This window comes from Scyliorhinus torazame, chromosome 2, assembly GCF_047496885.1.
Source record: "Scyliorhinus torazame isolate Kashiwa2021f chromosome 2, sScyTor2.1, whole genome shotgun sequence".
In the NCBI taxonomy this organism is placed as follows: Eukaryota; Metazoa; Chordata; class Chondrichthyes; order Carcharhiniformes; family Scyliorhinidae; genus Scyliorhinus; species Scyliorhinus torazame.
The window spans coordinates 209,995,935-210,014,558 of record NC_092708.1 but is presented as its reverse complement, the minus strand read 5'-3'; the positions used below and the strand labels follow the sequence as shown (position 1 = coordinate 210,014,558).

General features: G+C 40.2%; 1 protein-coding gene across 8 annotated transcripts in view; it reads right to left on the bottom strand.

Annotated features, from left to right (window-relative positions):
* The window catches only part of LOC140395470 (zinc finger protein Helios-like), a 419,920-nt gene that overhangs the window by 114,860 nt on the left and 286,436 nt on the right, over positions 1-18,624 (bottom strand). For 7 of the 8 annotated variants that reach the window (XM_072483282.1, XM_072483265.1, XM_072483313.1 and 4 more), the window contains one exon: positions 12,543-12,806. In XM_072483282.1, the coding sequence (XP_072339383.1) occupies positions 12,543-12,806 (264 nt within the window). The remainder of the gene's footprint in view (positions 1-12,542; positions 12,807-18,624) is intronic. The other variant, XM_072483302.1, reaches the window with a different exon arrangement.

Below are 18,624 nucleotides of genomic sequence, written 5' to 3'. Positions count from 1 at the left end.
GTAGTAGGGCATCTGAATACATACCCTGTAGTTACACTTTCTTGTGTATGTTTCATTTTAAAATATTTTTGTTCATAATGTTGCTGCATGTGTAAGCTGATGATTCCACAGCAAGGGCAAGAGGATATTTGGTACCTTAATAAAGAATGATTAAAGAGATGCAAAATGAGAAGTGAGGGTTGAAAGAGAAACAGAGGAAGGACTGAGAAGGTGAATTAGACTGGGTGAATTAAAGTCAGATCAGATACTGAAAAATAATTGGATTAAGTTGGGCGGGGGAGGAAAAACAAAAGCAACAATAAGAAAAAGTAAAAATTTGTAATATTTAAGATCTAAAACAATTCATAACCTGAAGGAATGAGATTTCACAGTCATAATTGTTTACTTTTTGGACAAAAAGGGTTGATTGGCTGTCACAAACAATTATCACCTCATTGACAGAATACTTACATTGTTAATTGCTAGACTTAACTTCCTACAGCGAGTTTAATGGGGAATTAATGTGAAAATTTAGCAACTTCATCAAAATCAGGGACAGGTTAAACATAAAATGTCATTTTATAAAATGCCATAAAATGCCTGGGGCTGGTTTAGCACAGTGGGCTAAATAGCTGGCTTTTAAAGCAGACCAAGGCAGGCCAGCAGCACGGTTCAATTCCCGTACCAGCCTCCCCGAACAGGCGCCGGAATGTGGTGACTAGGAGCTTTTCACAGTAACTTCATTGAAGCCTACTTGTGACAATAAGCGATTTTCATTCATTTCATTTTTGCAAAACGAATCAGTCAGCAACTTATGATGATTCACAATTCATAGGGTATCTCTTCATTATAACATAGAACATACAGTGCAGAAGGAGACCATTCGGCATATCGGGTCTGCAGCGACCCATTTAAGCCCTCACTTCCACTCTATCCCGTAATCCAATAACCCCTCCTAAACTTTTTGGTCACTAATTGGGCAATTTATTATGGCCAATCCACCTAACTTGCACGTTTTTGGACTGTGGGAGGAAACCGGAGCACCCGGAGGAAACGCACGCAGACACGGGGAGAACGTGCAGACTCCGCAGAAACAGTGACCCAGCCGGGAGTCGAACCTGGGGCCCTGGCACTGTGAAGCCACAGTGCTAGCCACTTGTGCTACCGTGCTACAACTTGCGAGCCAACTTACATATTAATAACTGTGGGTGCCATTCAAACAACACTATTTTTCCAGCAAAATCTGTCTCTAAATGTAATTGCAGACAGGTCTGTACAATGTTACAGCTGAAACACCAATGAAATAGTTCATGATTCTTCAAACAGAACACTTTATTGTGAAAAAATTGGAAACTGAACATTCTTGGCATCTGAACCTTCTAGTCCATAAGATCAAAAGACATAGGAGCAGAATTGGCCATTCAGCCCATCAAGTCTGCTGCGCCATTCAATCATAGCTGATATGTTTCTCATCCCCATTCTCCTGCCTTCTCCCCATAACCCCTGATCCCCCTATTAATCAAGAAGTCACAGACCTTTGAAGCCAATAATTTATTGCATAGGACCTGTTTATGTTTGGATCTTAATTGCAAATGATAATTCCCTGATATCAATGAATTATACTTCATTGCCGGGAGATGAAGTAATTTGAAGAAACACTATGGCAAGCAACAAATTCCTGTGGTGAAATATTACAAATCTATTCAAGTTTAGAAGTCATGCAAATCACTCATGAAATAAATAAAACTCTACAATACTGAATTACCTTATTCACGGCATTTAATTAATCAAAAAATCCCATCCTTATTCACTCTTGGAGATTATACACATGTGAAATAACCCAAGTATTGTAACATGCCCTAGTCAACATCCTACACTTATTATCTGTAGTTTTATTATTGATCTTTCATGATATCTTTAACTGAGTGGTCGTGGATGGCGGGTCGGGTCCACGCACGGCCGGCGCCATGTTGTATGGCGTGACCGCTGCAGGTCGTCAGCCGTGCGCATGCGCGGCCAGGAACCCGGCCATTCTCTGGCCGTTTTCGGAGCGGGAGCTGGGAGTTTCACCCAGTTCTGGTGCTAGCCCCTCTCCAGTCCCAGAATCGGTGAGGGTTTCACGCAGATTCTTTGGTTGTAAAAGACAATGATGCCCTGCTGGTGTCAGCACTTAGCCGCTGAAACAGAAAATCCAGCCACTGATGTACAAAGCTTTATACTTTTGGATCCAACTTATTTTGTAACTGATAGATCAAATTTCTAATTACCTCTGCAGTTAGGTCATAACAGTATCAACACTTATGTGTTTTGCAATGACTTTTCAATTTCATGAGTCAAATATTTGCCACTATGTCAATGGTAAAGCACTGAGTGAATTTGGGATTCTCTGTTCCAGAGATATAGGGGGGGGATTCTCCGTTGCCCGATGCCAATATCATAATCGGGCGAAGAATCCCTTTTCACACCAAAATCGGGGGTAGTGCCTGTTTTCGGATGCCCCCTCCAAAATGGCGTCATCGGGGAGTACGCCGCATGCCATTGGGGCCGCCTCAGCTCGTCACCTGAAGGCCCTCCCCCGATGGGCCGACTTCCCGATGGCGCGGGACATGTGCTCTGAGTTTTCGTCAACCTCGCGCGGCAACAATCTCGGGTGGGGGGGGGGGGGGGGGGGGGCCATTCCGCAGGCCGGAGAGGCTTCGGTGGGGGCTGGGAGGACAGGTGGGAGGAGGTCTGGCGGTGGCGAGGGGGTTACAGGGGGGGACTATCTGGTAAGTCGGGTCCGCACGCGGCCGGTGCCATGTAATACGACGTGACCACTGCACGTCATTGCCATGCACATGAGCGGCCATGGACCCGGCCATTCTCCGGCCGCATTTGGCGCGGGAGCCGGGAGTTTTACCCGGCGCCGCTGCTAGCCCCTCACCAGTCGGCGCTGATTTTGGGGTCGTAAAATGCCACTGTTCCCACGCTGGCATCGGCACTCGGCCTCAAAATTGGAGAATCTAGTCTTGCTCCCACTAGCAGAGAATTGCAACTGTGTCCCGCTGGTGCTAGGAGCGTCGCTGAGGTGGTATTGACAGACCTTTGCTGAACAAAGTAATACATAATGATGAGCCGGGCAGTTTCCCTGCAATTGCTGGTGTTGGGCCACCATTATGAGAAGAAGCCTCGATCCCAGCGTCCAGAGACAGGTCCCTCTCCCCTCCACAATGCAAATGTGACCCCCCCCCCCCCACCACAAGGGGAGCACCACCAACCACCCCTCATCAAGGAGGGTTCATCCTCCCTCCCACATGAAGGGAATAATTAGCCACTTTGAAAAAACGCAAAGTGCTTTCACTTCCTCTTTAATTTAGAGTACCCAATTATTTTTTTTTCCAATTAAGGGGCAATTTAGAGTGGCCAATCCCCCTATCCTGCACATCTTTGGGTTGTGGGGGTGAAACCCAAGCAGACACGGGGAGAATGTGCAAACTCCACACGGACAGTGACCCAGAGCCGGGATTCGAACCCAGGTCCTCAGCGCCGCAGTCCCAGTGCTAACCACTGCGCCACTGTGCTACCCTCACTTCCTCTTTTCTAACTGCAAAAAACATCTAGCATTGCTGAAGTGACCTGCAGCTGTCAATCAGTACAAGGTTGTTTGTAAACATTGTGGTTAGGTTAGGATCAATGGAGGGTACTTCAGATGCATTCAAACATGAAAGGAAAGATAAATAAACAAATCTCCAGCCTGCTGTGTTTAAGCTATTAAGCTGTCATTTAAAGGCTAGTTAAAGGTACTGCACTGTGAAACTGAATGAATGCTAAGCATTTCAAAGGATCTCTGGGGATTTCAAGATTTTTAAAAGAGTTGTGGGTTGTCTAGGAAAGCTGAGACACTACAAAAAGCAGCAGGTAAATGCACAGATAGGAGCAGATGTGAGGGAAGGGAAAGTCTTCCTGGCATGCATTTCAATGAACTGTCTAATCTGTTCATCAGCTGTCAGACAGAGCAACTCTTCATGAGAAGGTTACTTCAAAGTTTAAACAGGTCAGGCAATAATAATAATAATCTTTATAATAATCTTTATTGTCACAAGTAGGCTTACATTAAAACTGCAATGAAGTTACTGTGAAAAGCTCCTAGTCGGCACACAGGCGCCTGTTCGGGTACACAGGAGAATTCAGAATGTCCAAATGACCTAATAGCATGTCTTTCGGGACTTGTGGGAGGAAATTGGAGCACCCGGAAGAAACCCACGCACACACGGGGAGAACGTGCAGACTCTGCACAGACAGTGACCCAAACCGGGAATCGAACCTCTGAAGCCATAGTGCTAACCACTATGCTACCGTGCTGCCTCGTCAAGGATGATGATTTTCAACAGAGATCACCATGAGGCTGTCCAGGTACGGCATCCCCATCCTGGGGGAGGGTCCTGGGGTCAACCCCTTGTCCACAGCTCAAGCCTACTTAAGCCGCAGGACCATTGGGGTCCCACCCTCTGCAGCTTTGCAGCGGCAGAGGGGCACATGAGCATTGGGCTAACATCCCTTGACCCCCCCCCTTAGGGTCCATCGCAGGACTGCGTTTGTCAATACTTGCACGAAAACCCACCCGGTAGAGTTCCCGCTGGGGGCGGTGGTGGGAGCATAAAGGAAGGGGGTGGAGATTTGGGCATCCAGCCCATTAATCGCATTTAAATGAATGCACATCAGTTTGCATATTCCCACCGACATGGGGTGGGAAGTCCTCTTTGGCCAGTGAGGCTGGACCGGAAACTGTGGTTGGTTTGCCGTCCGGCGCCGATCCTGATTTTGGGCCGACACGGGATTCGCCTCGCGATCAGGATTCCTGTTCCTAGCGGCGGCGAACAGAGAATTCCATCCATGGTCAGTTCACAGAAAGATCTTGCATTTTATGCAAGAAAAGTTTTAAGTGTTAGAAACAACTGTAACAAATGTACGGACCAATACATGGGTGAGGGTAAAGTTTAAGCCATGGGCAATTATCCAGTGCTTCTTTGGAGCATGGGATTTGTTATTTGACATTAAAAGCAATTTTGTGACAAATAACATGTTGCGTACTTTGCACCTATTAGATGTGTTCATTTTTGTAGAAAACAGTGAGGATGATGAACAGTGAGGGGCTGGTTGAGAAACTAGTTCTACTTGAATAGCTGAATCTGGATTTAAAGGCCTAAAAATGTAAATGCACTGTACACTATGGGCAGTAAAAGATTCAATATGAAGGCCAGTTTATGCATGCTTATTCGGCACCAAAGTTCATCATTTACCTAATTGAATCAAATACTTATTTGGCATCCAAAGCATGAGACAGAAGTATTAAAAAAATTGAATATTGCTGGAATGAGAGACAAGTTATCAAAGCTTTTCATCTTGCACATCATTGGCAAAAATGGCAAATTTAAAACGATCACAACAATATATACTACAGGAAAAAATGGTGCTGGTTAGTTGGAAAGTCAACTCTGACTGGTCAAGGTGTTGCCATGGAGAAAGCAAAAGGAACTATAGGCTCCCTGGTAATTCTAAAATGGTGCAAGGTTTGAACATATTCCTTTTATTTGCAGAGAATTGGTCCTGAATTTCAGTGCCGATTCAAAGCCAGGTGTGCAAGCTATAGATCCCAGCAATTGGCTGATCAAATCAAAAAGCATGTTCCTTTTGTTGTGGGTAGGACTGACCATACTCAACCAGCCTGCACTTGCAAAATCCAAAACAAAATATCTACCTTTAGATATGATTCTGTGACTGGGCAGCGCTTGCTGAACAATCCTGAGTGCATTGATAGCTATACTAACAACTAATTTAAGGTAATCAATCAAGCTCATAATGTACTTTCTTTATGCTTGCTAGGAGTGACATACACACAAATGCAGGGACCCGTTTTCTGTAAACAAAAGGAATATGTTCAAGCCTTGCACATTTTTTTGAATTACCAGGGAATTTTAAAGCCTATAGTTACCCATTGCTTTCTCCATGGCAATGCCTTGACCAATTAGAGCTGCCTTGCAACCAATAAGCACCCTTTTCCCCTGCAGTATAAGTTGCTGTGATTGTTTGAAATTTGGCAATAAAAGCTGCGGCAACATTTCTCTCTTTTCAGCAATATTTAAAAAGGTATAATATTTAAATAAGGTTTCTACACTTATTGTGGGATTGTTTTGTGACTTGTCACATGATAAACTCGCTTACCAACTAACAGTGCTCACAGGCAGGAAAGACCTTTTAACTGTGTATTTAAAGGACTCATTCATCCCATGCAGGTTAGTTGCTGGTTCGAGCTTTGCTGTATTTTTTGTTTTCTGCCTTTACAACTCACTTCTGCTATCAAGTTTTTTTGGGACTACATTTCTCTTGCCTGCCTTCAAAATAATTTTGTAGCATTCATGGATGGTCTGGTAAGGCTGCCATTGGGGCTAGCGAATGGGGATGAGCAGGAAAAAAGATAGCAGAGAGCAGGAGCTGCTGGTGGAAGATGGAGAATGTGGTGAACACTGTGGATGATGCTATATTCACAGTGATTCTTCAAAGGAAACTTCTCATACTTCAACTTAATTCAGGAGCAATACCCCCAGCACCTAACCTTCACTTCACCATGGTGGTTGTCAATGAGCACCAACTGCAGTCACAACCAAAAGCAGGGCACTGCCTGTGAATGTCAAGGTTCACCATGGTCCTTTACTTTTATGCAACAGAATCCTTCCAAGCTACTACAGGTCAGATCAGTAACTGTGCACTTCCGTATCTAGTGGGTCACAGAGGTCAGGTTGAACAGCTACAACACTTTCCTCATTCAGAGTGAAGCAAGACAAGGGAACATTGGGCTCACTATCTAAGCACAGTCGGTTCAAGAAGGTGGCGTGCCATTATTTTTTCAAGGGCAATTAAGAATGAGCAACAAATTCTGTACTGGATTGCACTGCTCACACCCATGAAAGACTTTTAAAAAACCTGCACTGCAGGTGCCATACATTGCATCCATATGACACTATGCTCCTCCTCATAATCCTGACATCTTTCTGCTTAGAAATGGATTCCACTACCTCAGTAACTAGTTTGTTTGCAACCACAGGCAGTACATCATTTAGGTCTGTGCCAGCAGTAATGATACATTCACCCTGTGTCAGCCATCTGTACCAACTTTATTCCAACCAGGCCTCATGTTACTAGGTAGATAATGGGTAACAACAGTTATTCCATTACGACATGATCCCTGAATCCTGTCAGAAACCCACCCACAGCTGCAGAGCAGGCCATTCAGTTGAGCCACACTACCACCAGAAATGTCAACAAGCAGAAAATCAACTTGCTCAAGCAACAATTCTGCTGCCTGGACCATTCAAGGTGCTTTGCAGTTCAGCCCCGAGCAGGTATTGAGAATTGTGGTCATGTGCTGCAAGCAGCGTACTTTGTGATAATGAGGAACCATCTCTTACCATCCCCTGGGCAATAAAAAGTGTAGTACGAGGTGGAGAGGAGGAGCTGCACAAAGAGGAAGATGAACAGAAGTAACATCTACTATCAGGTCCCCTGGGATGCTTCACATGAATTATCCCTTTCAAACCCAACACACTGACAGTACAGGTACCACAATTCTCATCATGACTGCATTTGTTATCACCATCAAATTGCATTGCGCTTTTTGGGTCAAAATTAATTTCAACAATTCAATTCCATCTGTGTCCAATATTTAACAATAAGAATTGAGAATTGGCTTTGTGTAATGCCTTATGCCTGTTTTACTTATTCCTGTACAGTTAACCCACGTGGAAGGTGGAAGGCTACTGAGCTTCCATTGAGGATTCTTCAGATGACCTTGGTGGGTGACCTTGAGTGGCTCCTTGAGGACCTGACTGCTGAATCTCAGCATGGCTTGTGTCAGAGTAGGTAATGGGAAACAGCTATTCTGAGGTAGACAGCATATAGGTCCTCTGCAGCATCGCTATTACACAACCCTGCCCTCTGGCGAGTTGGCATCTATCATTCTGAATCCCCTCCTGCAATTTTGTGCAGTGATTCACCGTATGAAGACCCCCTCTTCTTGTCTAGCCTTTAACTATCACTGAGATGATGCTTACTGGGATCAGGCGGAATGATTCTGCAAGTTCAGGAAGGCTGTCTTCTTACCTTAACTGATAGCAGAGTCGACATTTTCAACATTTGAAATGAAAGAGTGAACTCTTAGTATGAGAGCAAAGAGAAAGATGGGCAGCTGCAGTTTGTCTTGCATTGAGTTTGAGTAAGATAAAAGGGAGAATGGAAAAATGGATATAGTGCACCTTCCCCTTACCAACAGCTTGGGTGACGACATCCAAAGATGCATCAAGGAACCAGGGTGACTTCTTTGTACCTCTTCAAGTCATTGGAGGCTTTTCAGCCAATTTTCCTTCAGCACTCCAACTTGCTACAGCCTAGACTCTATTCTGCCCTTACTGGTCAGCAAGTGTTTCTTCCATAGGGGAGAGGATATGCAGGTGGGCTTGGTTCTACTAGTAGCAGCTCCTGTTGCATGTTGTGCATAGCTGCAAGGGAGAAGGGAGCATATCAGTGATAATCTTGTGAGGTGTTTGAAAGACTGCTCCTGTCATGGTTGAGTATTTTATATGTTGTGATATGAGTTGTCGGAAATTGAGGGTTGCAATAAAGGTGAGAGTAGAAGGTACAGATTGTATATGTGGCAGGAGAAAGAGGTGACGTGGTATAGTGCAGCGATTTCAAGAGTAAAGGGAAGATTGGCAGCATTGTGAAGGTGGTATAGGTGGATGGGGACAGGGTGGGGTGGGGGGAGGCAGAAGGAGTGGATAATTTATTTGTGAGGTAGGAATCTTACGTTGACAATTCTAATGAAGTCATTGAGCCTTTTCCAGCATGTAGCAATGTCTTGGGAGCTACATTCCTAACATTAACCTCCTCAATGATCTCATCTGATGGTAGTGGAGTTATTGTTTGGAGTATAGAAATAGCTTTGCCCTCCCCTTACCAACAGCTTGGGTGGCGACCTCCAAAGATGCATCAGAGAACCAGGGTGACTTCTTTGTACCTCTTTAAGTCATTGGAGGCATTTCACAGCATTTCTCTGCTGTCTCCAGCCAGAGTGCACATCTTCTTTCAGAGACATTGGCCTTCTTTAAGTGGAATCAAGCCTGATTTTTCATAACGCCCCATCCCCACCACCCTCCAAATAGTAGTCTGGGAATGGGGTGCAGATTCAATTTCATGTGTGTCCTGCACTCACCTGCCCATTTTCAGGTCCTATCCAAGTTTCATAGTGAAAAGTTTATTTCTCACCCAATTTTCCTCAGCTTCCAGGAAATTTGCAAGATCTAAGAAAATGTTCATATCTACTATGAATAATGAAAATGCTACAGTATACTCAGCAGCACCATTTTATATCAATACCAGAAGTAGTAAGATTCATAATTCTTTGTGGTCAAGTTCTAATTACGTAAACGGAAAACAATTAGAAAGGCTGTCAAATTATGTCGATTTCAGGGAATGGCAGCAAAACCTCCCGGTCCCTTGGGAAATCAGGCAGCATAATCAAAGACCCCTCCAACCTGGCTTACTCACTCATCCAACTTCCTACATCAGGCAGGAGATACAAAAGTCTGAGAACACGCACTAAGATTCAAAAAGAGCTTCTTCCCCGCTGTTACTAAATTACCCTCTTATGGACTGATGGACTGATCTAATCTCTTCACACATCTCAACTGAGTAGCGTGTCACACCTGTATGCTTCACCCAATGCCTGTGTCTATGTATTTACATTGTGTATTTTATGTTTGCCCTATTATGTATTTTCTTTTCATCTACGGAATGATCTGTTGGAGCTGCACGCAGAACAATACTTTTCACTGTACCTCAGTATACGTGACAATAAACCACTCCAATCCAATCCAAAACCTGAAAATAATAATTTCATCTCCAAGGGCATGTCAGAAAAGAACAAAAAATTGTTCATGCAGATAGAAACATTTTGTTCGAACCTAGTTACCAAATCCATCAGTCCTTGGAAAAGATTATCTGTCTAACAGGCGTAACCCCAGTTGAAGAATGCAAAGAGAATTAGACAAAATGTTAAAGGCATTGGGCCCAATTTTATCATACGGTGCCAACGCAGTCTTTTATTCTGAATCTTATTTTGTTTATATTCGTTCTTCATGCATCAATCCCTTTTCACTGTAACAATTCTTATTGTAACTCACATTTTTAGTCTCTCCATGCTGTATAGAATATGTATCCAAGTAACATCAAGATCCTTTCTTTAACCTCTGCAAATGCCATAATTAAGGCATCAGGCTAATTATCAATGATTTTACCTCACCTTTTTAGGGAAGACTCTGAATGGTGCCTCCCATATCAGGCAGAAAGAACAATGGAGGATCAAACATAACTAAACTGAAATTTTATTTTTCCTCTTAAATATAATGGATTGTTAAATGAAGGTTTGATTTATTGAACCCTGTTGATCATTAAAAAACTGACATCATGTCAATGTAGTATCTTTTAAGATTAACCAAAGGGGACTTAATTAATGTTCACAAAATTCTGTAACTTTTTTGAGAGAGTAAACAGTGAAACATTGTTTTCACTTACTGGTGAATTGTAATAAATGAGTATTAATCTAGTAGATAAAGCAAAAAGTAAGAAGGAAGAGTTTTATATTCACACAAAGTTATTGGGATGTAGAATGCTTAGCTGCAAGTGCTACTGAGGCATTGGACGTAACATTATTTGAAAGAGAGTATACTAAATAGTTGAAAAAGAATATTATGCATTTTTCTGGAAAGTTCAAAGAATGCAATGAGAGTAAATAGTTCCAGCTGAAGGGCTAACACCAACTAAGGCAAAATTCTGCAAAAATAGATCCATTCTGTGGTGTAATTTCTATAATTTTACGTCTTGATGTATAGATACATGGGTTTTATCTGACGCAACTTAAACTTTTCAACATTACGCTCCAACTTTGCATGATGTTTTACTTGGGGACACTATTTGACTTAGCAGTGTTATAGTTGCTATAATATTTCACTGGCCCATCTACCAAGAGACAGAAGTTCAAATTCTGGATTCAACTGTTATTTATTTCTGCTGTGCATGGAGGTTTGGCCACAAAGGATTTTCTGGCCTGTTGCTCAAATAATGGTATTGGTAGGATTAATGAGTATTGTCTCTGGCTGGGGAAAGATGGAAAGAAAGAAAAAGAGAAATGTTACAAACATGAAGTTATTGTATTATTTTCCCAACATCGGTTAAGGCAACTGAAGATTTTGGGCGATTTTCCAGCCGTTCTTTGCCAGCAGAATCTTTTAGTCCTGCTGATGGTGAAGCCCTCCCTTGGGTTTCCCAGCGATGTTGGCGGGGGGGGCACACCGCAAGGCCATGCAGAAATCCCCAATATGCCTGGGTATGTAGACACTTCTTCCAAGTTCCTATTTGTTTTTTGAATGTTATTTATAAGTCTATATTCCCTTATTATGATTTAATGTTGTGCATATGGCAACTTTGATTGAATTAGTACCAAAGTCTTTAGTCACTAACTATAAACTAGGTGCACTCAATAGCTATATACATTTATAGAAGTATCAATGGTAAATAAATTAAACATTAAGTTGAAAAAATGCTTTAAAATTGGTTACATGAATAATATTTCTGACATACCACAGCTGTGCCATTTGTGCAGTTATGCACCATAGTACAATATTGGGAAAGGCACAAAAGACCCCAAATGTATCATTACAGCTTCTGCAACACCCATCTCTCATAAACAGGGATCATAATGGGTAATCAGAGGTGCCCAAGTTTTAAAATATTATCTGAAAATTTCTAAGTGAAGTCAAGTATATTAAAACATACTCTTCTCGCACATATTGCTAATGTGAAATAAAGAGGCAAATTATGGAGTGCAATATACAACCACTCTTAGCCTTACAGGTGTTTTACTTTTGAAAATGCATAAATTGTTTTCTCACGGTTAGAGTCACAGGTGAATTTTTTTAAAAAGCTAATTAAGTTAAATATTTAATACTGACAAGGATTGGAACATTGCAATTTGTGAGCACTAGTCTTTTGGTAATTTACTGAGATTACTTTCCTAGAACTTCTGAATGAAACTTGCCAATGCATTCATTAAAGGGACTAACAGATAAGTAGCATTTGTAAATATATTTTGCAAATGAGAGAATGACATTTCTAACCTTGATATTCTGGATTTTACATCAACCTTTGGTTGATAATTATCACCACGGAGATTTTCAAGGCAGCAACATTCAGTTTGGTTCATCATGCTAAATCTGTTTTACAACAGATTTATAGAGTGCACAATTATATAGATAGTAATCTTAATTATGGCAGTATGGTTTTAGTTTGTGCAACTACAAAATCTGAAAAAAAACCTATTCACTCATAATTCCTAGATTTATTACACCACACTGGTGATTTTTTAAAAATTTAGTTGTAAAATGTCTAAAACTAAAGTGGACCACAACTTTGGCTCCTTTCGAAGTACACATTTCTTATCTAGTGTACGATCAACTTTTCTTTTAGCTGCTTACCAGTGTGGCTCCGTTTATGTACCATTAGAACATTGGGCCCAATGCAAACCATCCCACAGATGTCACACTTCAGTTTACCATTCGGGAGTCGTATCCCTCCATCGGCTTGTATCTCCGGCCCTGGGTTGCTTTCAGTCATTCCGTTGCTTTCCACCATGGACCCCTCCATGGCACTCATTTCCTCTTTGCTTCTGGCTCGGTCCACCTGATTAAGAACTTTTCCGTCATCCTCATCACTATGCATCTCTATCTTGATGGAGTTTGCTGAAAAACCAAAAAAAAATGTTTTCATAAAATAAGGTTACTGCTAGCAGCTGAAAGCCTAAAAGCCATCCTTTTTTTAAAATCCTAGTCCTTCCTCACATTCATACTTGACTAATAACCAATGAGAAAAACCAGAATGTTGAAAACAGGCTTCATATGAATGAAGCAAGTTTAAAATGTTTCAAACATACCTTATTATTAAGTGAGCAACAGTTGTTAGATTCAGACACAGCACCTTGTATTGTATTTTTTTAAATCACTGTGTTGTGATCTATTATTACTTATATGTGACTGAAACAGAGCTAGCCATTTGTTTTTGTAGATATTGTGGTGCACAGTTTCCTGCACCTACTGTCTGGGACAGCTCTTGGTGCATGTCTCAGCGGAATGCGATTTCTGGAGTGATGTTCTAAGTACTTGCAACATCACAAGCAGCCAGCCCATTTCCCCCTTGAACGGTGATAAAGATCTTTGCTTCATCCCACCAAAAAACACATACAATTTGTTTTTTTCTTTACTTGGGTCTTAGAAAGAACATTTGAATTTGAAAATTTGTTCAATTTGATTTTTAAAAATAAGGTTCAGACTACATTTGATCAACATCAACAATTTTGTCACAAGACAAGCAAAATTAATGATCACCATTTTCTCAATGTAATACTTATGCTCCAAACTGAATGAAGAAAGTCCGATATTTAGCAATGAGTTTGCATGATAAAGGGTTTGACCTGCATAGAATTTAAATAATGGTTAAAAAGTCATATTTTAGTCCTTTTTATTGAGGAAATCTAATCCCTCGACTTTCCCCACTTCTTCTCCCAGTTCAAGGTTCATCAAACTTTTAAACTCCTATAGCATAAAGATCGAGTCAATGTGCAAATAGTACTCAACCTCTATTAATGCCATCCTTCCATTAGTTGCAAGAAGGCATGAGGCGTTTGCTGATTTCCTTCCAATCCTTCAAAGAGGCACTTTTCTGTTCCTGAATTCAGGAGAGAAGAGAAAATACAAACCTGCATCATGTTTGACACTGTGGCCTGATGCTCCAATGCACTGCAACACCACATAACTGTGGTTAGAAGGTTACAGCTGAAATCTTCCATACTATAACATGATGATCGAACAATAGTGCCTGCTTTTCCAACTGTTGAAATTATACACTACATTACAAATTACTGTCTTAATCTCCTGAAGATAATATTGGGCTTTCAGACATTTTGGCCTTCAATAAATACGAAAATGAAAGGAAATAAAGCAGAAAACAACAAATTTAAATTTATAGCATAAAGCGTTGTTATTTTTTTCAAATGTTTCATAAAATACACCCACTATCAAAGCAGCTCACTTTAACCAGGTCTTCAAAATGTGCTGGAGCAGATTTCTGTCAGCTGAATGAAATCAGCTTTTGGAACACTGGATAGGTCAAACAAGTTGAGGCTAGTTCCCATTTTTTCCACTGGACTGCAATGTAAGAACTGGCATTTCAAGCGTACCATTGAAATGAATGGGAATTATGATACAACTTGAATTATGTTGAATGGGAAGAAAATATTGTGTGATTTTCAAGCAGAGATTAATTGAGAATCCATAGTCCTCCCAAGTTTCAAAGAAATCCACAGTTATTTTCAATCTTCTGAATGTTACTGGTGAGTTTCATAATCCTAAACAGGATTTCCCCAAAAGATCAACTGGCTTTTTTTTCACAAAGCATTGGAATGTGGAGGTGTGAAGGTCGACAGGATGGCGAGTGAAAGCTGCCAGAGTCAGTTGCAAAGTTTAAAATAATAATGAACATAGTTGCAATGAATGCTTGAATGTGAGCAAATATCTGTTTGAGGACACTATCAGATTTGGCTCTGTGGTAGCATGAGTCAAGCTTAAGCTCCACGCCAGACACCTCTGAAGTCATAATCTAGGCTGATGCTCAATGAAAATGCCATCTTTAGAATGAGACAATTAATTACAGTTCTGTCTGGCATCTCAGATGGAAATAATAGAACCCATTGCACTATTTAAAGAAAAACTGGGAAATTCTCTCAGTGCCTTTTAAAAATAAATTATCAGATCATTTATCAAATTTTTTAAAGTAGGATTTTGCCATGTAAATTCCTCTATATTGTTACACTTCAAAAATGCTTTGTGATGTCCTGACATAATGTAGGATATTAAATAAAAGTAGTTCTTTCTTTCACAATATTTATTTTGGACCTGAGTGACTCAAATGTAAACAGAAATTAATAACAGAGATTTAATACTAAGAATATATATTTGTATAAATAACAGTTATTAATGCAGTCATACAAATACTGCCATCAATACCAGATACCACTGGTGAACATGACTTCTAGACAGTCTTCATTCATTCAAAACTCCATGTAATAGAGCAGGTGTACCTACAAAGTGGCAAAATAGTTCAGGTGCAGGCGATTGGTACAGTACAGCTAACACAACCATTGAAAATCATTGGAAGTGAAGAACATAAGCAACTGAAAGGCCAATTTGATAATTATTCTGTTCCTTTTTGTTCTCACTTAGATTCTAGACCACTTAACACTAGTCAAGGTCATCAAAGAAACGTATTCTGTGCACAAAGTTCTCAATTTCAGCCAAGCTGCAAGGAAACAATGCGTTTGAGGTCACATCATTCTTCTCTCACCTTTACTTCCTCCTCCCTGAAAATAAGATTTACATTGCAGGATAACTTTGGAAGCAGCTAGGGCATAGGTTGCCTGCTGATCCTGAGTTGTCAGGGAATCATTTATGGTGCAATGAGACCTATATAGGGATAAGAAATTATTGGTCAGGGTCATTAGAGAATACCTAGGGATAGTTCATTATATGGATAAACCTGACTGGAGAGGAGGGGACAATATCTTAAAAAGGCATATTGGGATGGTGTATAGCATAGATGAATTTAAAGCGAAACTACACAGGAAGACAAAAGGAATAGAAGGGCATGAAGATGCTTAGATGAAGTAGGGTAGGAGACGGCCAGTGTTGAACATGAACAGTAGCATAGACTTTAGGGCGAATAATCTGTTTCTGTGCTGTAAATTCTGTGTAATTCTATACATATGTACTGCTATATTACAGTAACCCTTCTGAACAAGTCAGAAATAAAACAGGATTAAACAAAGTTCAGGATGCTCATAAACACTTCACAATCCCAGTGCAAAAAACAATAAACTTAAAAAATATATTTTCAAAATAGGTTGTTGAGTTACATTTGAGGTATAAACCTTTAAAAATAAAATGAAGCCACAGAAGGTATGACTCATGGATTGAAGATTTCTTTCAGATAACTAGTTCTGGTAGGACCTGGAGACAAGTTCATTTACAGTCAAAATATACAGAAAAAAGTCATCAATAGCATCAGTAAATTCAGAACGATTTACTGCTTTGGGTGCAGAAGATAAATGCGTAATGTTGATTAAATGGCATACGTTTCATGAGCGAATACTGCCCTTTCAAACCAGTCGAGGTCAATTAAACTAGTATTTGTTAGCTGTAAATAACATTCCATAAAGATTATTGTACATCAGTTAGCTTTACTTATGGGACAATTATTTAACACATGACATCAATGTGAGGCATTTGTGCATGAGGGTCCAAATTGAATTTGTTTTTTGGCCACTTGTCTACAGCAAGCCGACTCATAGCACTTGAGCTCTGAACACACTTTCGTGCAAGTGCAACCATTGTGGAGCAAAGTTTAAAGATTTTTTATGTGACCAGGCAAGTTTTTGAACTTCACATAACTTTTTTTTCTAAATGGCACCAGTGTTGTTAACAGTAAAACAGTTTTTGATCTGACAAAATTGTTCCTGTCCTTTTTCTCTGACCCCATAAACTGACAAACTGGATTTATGTAGAATAATAAGTATATATAATAATAATAATAATCTTTTTATTATCACATGCAGACTTACATTAACACTACAATGAAGTTACTGTGAAAAGCCCCTAATCGCCACATTCCGGTGCCTGTTCGGGTACACCGAGGGAGAATTCAGAATTCTCAGCTGGTATGGGAATTGAACCAGCGCTGCTGGCCTTGTTCTGCATTACAAACCAGCTGTCTAGCCCACTGAGCTAAACCAGCCCTGCAACCATCTTTTGTTCCACTGTAATGAATATACAGATAGCCTCATTAATAACTTTTGTACTTGTCCACCCTTCTGAATTTTCTAGGTATATTTTGTTGTGATGTCTTCAGGAATGAACTACAGCCGAAGGTCACGTGCTGCAATTTCACTGTTCCATTTTTCTACTACATAAATCAAATTTGTTTGTAAGGTTGACAAATGGCATCAGCTACTCTAATTTAGTTTCAATAATGTTGCTGATGGTCAAAGAGGGTTTAGACTGCATTGCTTGTACTATCAAATTAGAATGCAGAATATTTAGGTTGTCGTATGTCCACAACTGGAATAATTTGTTCAGTTGGCCCCACACATCAGCTCCCAAGAGCTCTCAGTTATGCAGATAAACCTCAAGAGTTGGAGTTATTTACTTTGAACAAATGCTGGTTTACAGAGGATATGAGTACGTTTTAAATTTTTTTAGCATATTAGTTGATAGGTTCTATGAAATTCATAAGTAGAAAGTTAAGTTGAAGGAAGATTTTTGTTCTCTCAGAGCATCACTGGGAGTCTAACTAGATCCGGAGAATTATTAGAGTTGTGAGGGTAAGTGAAAAGTTAGTTATGAACATAAAGAGTCATGGACTTCTGTGGGCTTCTGATATTTGCTCAATTCTTTCGGGAGATGAAAAATAATGCTGATTTTTTTCTGAATTGGCCAATCCAATGGATAATTATTTTCTTTTTTTTGCTTCTCTCATGAGAAAGTGCAATTGGAGAACATATGGGTTGAGCCAATGCGACAGACAGTTACAATTTTGTTTGGGTGGGACAGTCTTGAGGGCCTTATGGTCTATTCTTACTTTCTTTTCATCCATCCATATGTCAGATGAATCCTACTGGCAAAATTTAACATCTGAAAATTAGAGTCCTTGACTTCAAACTGGACAACCTTTAAAACCTAAAATCAGTTTGTACCCTCACTTCCAAGACACAAACTAACATTTTGAATGAATGGTGAATACAGATGGTTATTCAACTGTTCTTATTTCAACTTTCTGTTAGGAATTGATAAGACAATGAAATTCTGACAGTCACTGAAAGGACCAGCATAAAGACGAACAACATCGCCAAGGCAATGCATCATTAAACTATAGCTAAACAAATAAAAACTTCACTTTGAACAGTTTACTTGTGGAAGCGAAAAACTGGTTGGAAAAAACTGAAAGTAGCATTTGTCTAATTTTTACTTACAACAGGATTATGAATGAATATATTTTATTGTACCCTCATCTGTGTGATACTTCCAGTTATCTTTCATTTCCTTATTTGAACTGAGTGATATTTCTTCAATCATTTAATTTGAAAGTTACTTTAACAATCCCAGTGAGTCAACTACATCTGAAGAGTTTCCCTGGTGAGACTGTGATGGTTCCAAAGAGTAGTGATAAAGCTACAGAAAACCTTTCAACGCATTCAAACAGTAACAGGTAGCCAACCTTCAGAATGTGCAAAATTTTGATTGAATCAAATGGAAACATACCTGGAAATAAAAGGAACCTCACTTTGAAGTGGAAACTATACAAAGAAAATTTCCACTAACTTTCAGTTCTCTGTGTGCATATACTATTAACAATGTTGACTGGAAAATCCTGTCAAAAATCTGCACACTAACTGGGTTTAATCAGAAGCTACATGGTCCATTGTTTCAGTCTGAAAGCCATTTGTGAGTCAAA